The 8424-nt window shown below is 45.1% G+C and overlaps 1 protein-coding gene across 1 annotated transcript in view; it reads left to right on the forward strand.

Moving 5' to 3' along the window:
* znf804a (zinc finger protein 804A) overlaps window positions 1-7677 on the forward strand; it is a 103873-nt gene extending 96196 nt beyond the window's left edge. The window contains exons 3-4 of the mRNA XM_017688180.2: window positions 2917-3047; window positions 4301-7677. Of these exons, the coding sequence (XP_017543669.1) occupies window positions 2917-3047; window positions 4301-7358 (3189 nt within the window). The 3' untranslated portion in view covers window positions 7359-7677. The remainder of the gene's footprint in view (window positions 1-2916; window positions 3048-4300) is intronic.
* The last annotated feature ends 747 nt before the right edge of the window (window positions 7678-8424 follow it).

The raw sequence follows: 8424 nt of genomic DNA on the forward strand, positions 1-8424 counted from the left end.
CGTCGGGATGAACTATTAGACAGTTGCACCACATGAGACGACGCCCTGCTTCAAAGTCAAAACAACAAATATACCCTAAACTAGTATATTAAACATCTATAGATACAAAACCTCAGCTGCTTCAAATGTTTCTGAGTGGTGCAGGGAACTAAGCCGTCACCCCAGCAGGAGGTTGTGGGTTTGAGCCCCAGCGATGCCACAGCCGTCCGTAAGCGTTTACCCGAGAGGAAAAATGTTACAGGATGGTGTGATGGAGAGAGTCCTGGCTGGTGGGGAAGTCGAGTATAATAAACAAGCTGCTTTTATCTGAACTAAGAGGTTTGAGTTGTGTGAACTCTGGTGTCCTCACGTTTTGAGTTGAAAAGCACATGCATAAAAAATGACACCCACATGTTATAAGTCACAATGTTCAAAAAAAAATCTCGGTTCTCTCTATAATGAGGCCCTTTTGACCTGGAGCACTGTGTAAAGAGAGAACCCGACCCTAAAGCTGAGGTCTGGTCTTAAAAACTCTTAACATCTCTTGTGAAAACAGCTTTACTCCTGTGGATGAATTGTTTTGCTGCATGAAACATGTTTACCAAAGTCTTGGATTCACAAAAATAGTGGAGTGTATTAATGAAATAGTAGATAAATGTCCTCAATAGTACCGTCCAAACCCGACGGTCAGTCCTTAGTGATCTCCTGAGTGTCCGTCGGTCAGTTTCACACAGAATGTAGACGGACACACGGATCCAGCAGCTCCACGCGGTGAGAGGCAGATGGCATGTGTCTCAGCCCCTCTTCACAGGCTCATAACTCCTTATGTGAGTATCCTATGATCTCGTGATGAGATGGAATGGAAAGGGCGGCTCTACGGATTCAGGAAGTGTTTGAACTGGATTTCTGAGCTGGATCATCACAAAGATATTAATATAAATATTGAAAACATCTAATTTGACATGCTGGTGTGTTTCTTGACCCCAGAAGGTTGATCTAGTATGGCCAAAAAAGGTAATGTCCACAGCATTCACTTAGTGCTAACATAGTATTAGAAATGCCATAGTGTGCAAGAAATCAGCATCATTGTAATAATAATAATAATAATAATAATAATAATAATTTTTTGAAATGTATGGCAGTCATGGTTCTCCACAGTAGAACAAAAATTTATACACACAATCTTGCATTCAGGGCACAAAGTCTTTCATAGCAGGAAGCAAATGCAAATGAGTATCAGTGAGTCTTATCTAAAATAAATAGGACAATTTCATGCAGTTTAGCGACCTCATCCGCAGCTACTTTTCATTTGCGCTGAAAATGGGTGTGATGAAGCGTAACATTGGTGTGCAAACACCTTTATTACCTTCCACAGTCCTGAAGAGATTTTTAATCTTTTTTTTCCCTCAATGGCTGATACACAGAGATACGCGGGCTTCATAAAGCAGCCTTGTTAAAGCAGGGGATTCATGCTCTCACACTGGATTATTATTATTCAAATAGCTTTGTGGCTCCGCCGTGGAGCGCATGCTCCGAGCACAGCCGTGGAGATGGAGAGATATGTGAATGAAAGCCGCGCTCTTTGTGTTTTTCTGGTTTTATGCTGTTTCAGGGCGAGAAAATGTCCCAACTTTATGGAAAAGTCAGAGAAATGCAGGCTGAATGTTCCTTATCAGGACCAGAGAGATGGTTCTGACTGCATAAAGGGCTCTTCTGACAAAAGACTCATGTGTCCTTCTTCTTTAAAATGAATGAAAAAACGTCATACTTACATATAAATAATACATATGGGACATAGAAGGATGATGAGATCAAAATATTTACATATATACTATAGTATCGTTACGTATAGGTACTTATATATGACACATGCATATACATTAATATATAATATATATATAATTAGATTTTTGCATTATTATACAAATATATACATACATATATAATACATATACTTACATATATACATGCTGTTGCCGCTGCTAATCATAAACTACTCTAATAAACCGCCGCCCCACCTGGTTTTCCCACTTTCTACACAATACTTTATACTAACAATGTTTCCTATTGTAACGTGTGAACAGAACCGCAGACGCTCGCAGGTAAAAGGAGAAGAGATTTAATTCCTGAGGTAATCAGGAGAATCCCCAGAGGGAGAGAACATACATCCAAGTCCAAGTTCAATCCAAAGTCGTGACTCAAAGCCGTCCAGGCAGGCAGAGGTACACAAGGGCAGAACAACACACGACACCGGATCAGGAATAGCGAGAAGCCGATACACAGGAGATACACCATAGATAAACCGCTCAGGAATTACATGGGAACAACACCTCGCAAAGAGTCCCAGCTTATAAAGAGAGAAACAGGAGTCCATCCGGTGCAAGTCGTTAGAGTTCCGGCGACTGTGATCGCTGACAGGTGTGGGGGAAGATCACATGAACCTCCCGAGCATTCTGGGAAGTGGAGTCCGACTTCCCCGACTTCTGAGTCTTGGTTGCTCTCGAGGTTTCTTCCTCTTTTAGGGGGTTTTTCCTTGCCACCGTCGCTTGGCGACGCTCAGGGGGGCCCAGACCCGGAATTTTCTTTTCTTTTCTTTCTGTAACACTGATTGTTCTGTAAAGCTGCTTTGTGAGAACACCTGCTGTAAACATTGCTATATAGGAATCTCCTACACAGGAGAAGGAAAAACATACCTTACTTTTAACGTTGGTCAGTGGAACCAGAATGTTCTCCAAGTCATGTTGAAATTTACACACAATGAAAAGAGGAACCGGCATTTTCAAAGTGTCAAAAACTGAAAAACGACAAAAATAGAAATACGAGGTTTTGTGTGTGTGTGTGTGTGTGTGTGTGTGTGTGGGGCCTGTATGTGTGTATGACCTCCTCGTCCTGAGAGGGTATATAAACAGAGCCGTATGTGTGTCTGTGCTCCTGCAGAGGCTGAAGGAGCTGAAGCAGAGGGAGTTCGCCCGGAATGTGGCCTCGAAGTCTCGGAAGGATGAGCGGAAGCAGGAGAGAGCGCTGCGCCGGCTGCACGAGCTGGCAGAGCAGCGCAGAGAGGTTCAGTGGTAGGACACGTTCTGTGACTACACTCTCATAAAGACCACCTGCAGCTGTTAGAGAACACCTGAACTGGGGAGTAATGTGGTGTAAAGAACTCGCTGTAATTCACCTGAACCAGCGTGTCTCTAGTCTAAAGAGCCCAAGAGATTATTCAAAATATCAGGGCGATTTCCTGGCTGGGAAAACGGAGAAACTGGTGAAACTAACACGTTATAATAACAGCCACTAATAAATGAAGGTATAATTGTTATCTAATAGTTTAATAGCCTAATATTTTTTTCATTACTCTGAGTAATAGAAACCTAATTATTCATTTTAGTTTGATGGTATTAATGTAGTTTTTGATATTCATAAATTTTAAGTAAAAAATCCTTGACATTTACCACATATACATTAATTAATATTTATAATAATATTTATAATGAATGAATGATTAAATCAATATCTAGTCCTGTTTTAAATAATGCTGTCTTTTTTATTATCTAGCTACTCTGTGATGAATAAAAACATTATTAAGTGGTTAATATATACTTTTTTAACTGTTGATGAACTTTAATTGGACTCCTATTATAAAATTATGACTTTGCAGTGTATTTATAACGATATACTGTATTACCTATTACACTTACATGTAACACATTTCTGAAAAGCATTAATAAAATGTTAATTATTTATATATCAGTAAGTGAATGGTTAATTGTAACACTAATGCACAACTGATAACAGTTATCTGATAAATATGTCATTATTAACAAACAATACCTATGAAGTTTCTAATGTAAAGACCTGGCCATAAATGTGCCATAAGTCTATAAGGAATCAGGTAATATAGGTGATATATTCCTAATTCTTTTGTGTACTAACTTTTTGTGAAGTTGTGTATAGAAGCTTAAAACACTTGTCGTCCTGAATTCTGACTCGGGACATTAGTTTCTCCAGAGTGTTGCATTTGTCATCAAAACAATTTAAACGGTTTTGTTCTCAACAAGCAAATTAGATTGGAAAATGTCTCATATTAAGAATAATAATGAAGTGGATTGACAGTGTTTATTCACTATATAATAAAACTGAAAATAACTTTCATTTTTAGAGTGACTCATTTTCTAAATCAGAACACAACAGTCCTCTAGTAGCCAAGCTCCCCACTGTGCACTTCAAATTGCTGAAATTCAGCAGTGATGTGATGTATTATTTATCTCTTTCGCATGTTCACTGTTTTTATTTTTTCCTCTTGCTCTGTCCCTCTTTTCTGCTGCAGTGCCCCTGGGAGCGGCCCTATGTTCAAATCCACCACGGTAGCAGTAGAAGGTAGTTTCAGAGATCCACATGAGGAGAACCAGAGTGCTGGAGGCCAGGAACCTGGATCCCAGAACCAGCTGAGCAGCTGCAAACAGACCACATGGTCATACGGTGGAAAAAACGCCAAGAAGCAAGCGCTAAGGCGCAAAATAGCCTTCTCCTTTTCCTTTCCAAAGAAAGCTTCGGTGAAGCTGGAGTCTTCGGCTGCAGTTTTCTGCGAGGGTCTGGAGGAGGGTAAGGTGGAACGAAGTGGTCGGATCCAGGTGCCGTTTGTGGAGCTTGACCTACCAGACTCGCCGGCTGAGGGGAAAGGGGTGAATTGCAAGGACACACTTTGTTGCACTGCAGAAAGCAGCAATGTGGTCAATCAGGGGTCCCTGGATATACCTGCTGGAGTGGATGGCCTCCAGCATGCTGCTTCAGATTTGTGTGCGTTCCTCGTTTACTCTGAGGACACCTCCATGTCTCCTATTACCCACATACCTGCCAACTCTGAAAGCGTTCTGGACTCTGAGAGCCCTGTGGAGAGCACTGTGGCTAGGCATAAAGCAGAAAGTGGTCAGGAGACGAGCAGCGAAAGCAAAGAGAAAGACTTGTCCGCAAGTGACCCTCCAGTTAAGGCTTCCTCTGATGTGCCACCTGAGAACGATTCGTTTCAAAGCCAAGGAAAAGAGGAGGATGCGGCTGCTGCAAAAACTCTCAGCCCATTCGCAAAGCCTAGCCAGCCTTTTTTCTCTGTCCTCGGCAGGGATGGTAAAACCATCTTCCAGTGGCCTTCTGAGATGGTTTCCTTCACCATGACGGAGCCTTCCCTGTCTTTCAGTTGCAATCCGCTCCATTTCGACTTCAGAGGGTCACAGATCAGAAGGTGCCCCGATGCTCAGGAGGCGACCGAACCCAAAATTGATGAGGAGTCATCATCTGTCAGCACGACCACCAGTTCACAGAAATCGTCCAGCTTAGAAAGGCACACGGAGGAGGCCTCATGTGGCCACGGAACAGAGAGCAAGGTCAGAAAGTGCCATCAGTATTCCGGCGATACAGAAAGTGGAGCGAGGCCGAAAGTGCACGGCAGATGTAGGCATTCCAAAGATTGGCCTCATGCTGGCAAGAGAGCGGAGGACAAATTGCGGGCTAGAGATCGGCGCCATTACAGGAGCCAGCACAAAAAGAGACACAAGCGGCGCCACAAGAGAAGAAGGAGAAGGAGGGAGGAGGAGCAGAGTGAGAGCGACGTGCAGAAATGTGCAAAATCCCACAGACGAGCGGAGAGCCGCGAAGAGCTTGATAGCCAATTTAGAGGCGCCACTTCACAGCAAGCGCAGCCATTAGAGAAGTCAAAGCAATCAGCTCAAAATCAGGCCGAGAACAACAGCATCACTCCCACGAAGGAGGGGGAGCAGGCAGGCAGGATAAACGGCTCTGCAGGAGGCTCTGATGAACCTTGGGCCTGCAGCGAAAAGGTGGTGGGAGTCTGTGGAGGGACGGCAGGGGAGGCAGACATAACAGGACACGGCTCGAGCTGTCTCAACACGCCTCCCTCTGAGAAAGAATCCTCAGATCACAGCAGCCCGAGGGTGGAGGATCCACACTCTCCGGAGAGAGATGGAGAGGATCCGTGTGCGGGAAAGATAGTGAAGAAACGACACAGTGACTCATGCAGTGAGGATGAGCCCTGGTCAGACGTGACACAATGCATTTACTGTGGATCCTCGTCACAAGACAACGATGGGCACGAAGGCTCGGATTTATCTTGCCCAAAACACGCGAGAAAAAGACAAAAATTGTCTCAGCTCTCACACCTTGATGACGGAGATCCTGTTGCCAAAAGTGTTGTTTTGAATGCAGAGGGTAGGCCCTCTGCGGTGGAGTCAGTGGTGAATGATTTAAAGGCAATGTGTGACAGCTCCAATGGGCCAGACCAAATCTCATGCAGTATTGATGACTTAGAGAGTGGTGCGGTTGATTGTCAGATACTGACTTCCATTAGCAGCGCCCCGGGTCAAACAGCCATGGATAACAGCTGCTGCCAGCCGAACTCGAACCCTTCCCCCACTCAGATCAATGCTCAGAGTGGAAAGGGCACTCATCCCCTACCTGCGGGAGACTCTGAGCCTGCAGAGATCCTGACAGCCACAAAGCAGCTCGCTAAGATCCTGTCCAGAGCGGAGAAGGGCTCTGCGAAGGATTGTAAAAAGTGTGCCGTGGCGGCTCAGGTTTGTCTGCTGGATGTGAGAGAGATCGTCCCGCGGAAGGCAGAGAAAACCAGTCACGATAAATCGTGTCAGCACAGCCCACAGCTGCTACAGCCGCAGAGATTTCACCTACCGGAGAATGAGCGGCTAAGCCTGGAGGGTCTGCTGGATGTGAGAGAAATCGGCCTGCGAAAGGCAGAGAAAGAGAAAGTCAGTCATGATAAATCATGTCAGCATAGCCCACAGCTGCACATGCAGAGATTTCACCTTCTGGAGGAAGAGGGTTTGTGCCCCGGCAGAAGCCAATTCCATGCCTCGCCGTGTTTCCAGGCCCACACAGAAAGCCTGGAAAGGCATTGCCTCTTACAGGCCCATGCCCACAGACGGGTTTTGCACCAGCAGGTGTTTCCCACTAAGCTGAAACCGGTCTTGCCCAGAGCTTCTCTCCAAGTGTCTAGTCCCATCTTGCACCCGGTCCACATGCCCTCTACCGTGCCATCAGGATCCATCACTATCCGCCACACTATCCTTCAGCACCATGCCACATTCCTTCCCCCACAGCCTCCCATCTTCCCTCAGGTGGTGCCAGTCACCCGCCTCCCCCTGGCACCCGAAATCTGCCCACCTGCCGGCACGCCTGCCTTCGTCACACCTTCCCAGGTGTCCGTGATGGCTCCGCCCACTATCCACCCAACAGCTGTGACGTTTCACGCCCTCCCTCGTCCGACTGCAGTCTTTCCGCCCATCCTCCATCGGCCAGCGGCATTCACGCCCGTTTTGCCCCCCCACCCTGCAGTCATCCCACTGCAGCCTCTCTTCTAGATGCTACAAAAGACAGTTGTATAATGAACAGGAACAGGAAACAGGGAGAACAAACACAGAATGTTGTCCAAAAAAACAGGAACAAAATCAATTCTATTTTTAGAGTGAGCACTATTTTGAAATGCCCTATTAAAAAATCTCAGTAACATTTATTAACCCTTTTAAAATAGCTAATCACTATAGAGTTCAGCATTTTGCAGATATCATTTGTTTTCTTTTTATGATTTTATTCTCTGTGACTTTCAACTCCTTGCCTATAAAGCAAGTACCGGTCCAACATTACAGTGCTTGAAGACTGAACTGGAAGACGAACCGGGGGGTGGGGGGTGTGGGGGGTGATAGGGGGATAGGGGAGTTCTGGGGGGCAGGGGGGTTGGGGTGGGCTCTGTGGTCTATTTTGTTAACAAATGTGTTTCATAGATAATTTAGCAATCCTCCTTTTAATCTGTCAGGTTTATTTTTAATGTTAAGCCATGAATTTGAGATGAGCGGCATCAGAAATGGTTTGACAACGTTAGGAGCATTTAGTGGGAGTAAAGTTGGCATTTGAACCTTTTTGTTTGCATATATTGTTTACATCGGTTGCAGCACATCATAGAGATTTCTTGCCAGAACAGGTACTTTGTTTCCGAAGTAGATGGTATCCACCCACAGGTCGTGTCTCTTCTTTGTGTAGTTTGCTCATCATGCAGCAAAGCTCGGAATAAGCGCAGTGATCATGGCAACAACCAGGTAGCCTCGGTTGCAGGTGTGTGGGATTCAGCTATATTGCACCACAGTGGCCCTTCAAGTATTTTGTTCAATGCAATATAAAGGCTCATAAAAATGAAACACTGGATGCAGAGATGCATGTAGACACGCCTTGGAAAATGTTCTTTTTTTCCATCTTGTGCCATCGCTTGCTAGCGCAGACCCCCGTGCAGCAGATGTTCAGCAAGGCAGGTCATGTTTGGACTCTAGTGTGTGCTTAATGCAGCCTGATGCATATTTAACTAACACTGACCTCAGCTGCAGCTCATTGAGCTTTATACGAAAGCAAGCACAAAAACGGCCAAGCGTGAACAAA

Source organism: Pygocentrus nattereri, chromosome 6 (genome assembly GCF_015220715.1).
Source record: "Pygocentrus nattereri isolate fPygNat1 chromosome 6, fPygNat1.pri, whole genome shotgun sequence".
Lineage (NCBI taxonomy): Eukaryota > Metazoa > Chordata > Actinopteri > Characiformes > Serrasalmidae > Pygocentrus > Pygocentrus nattereri.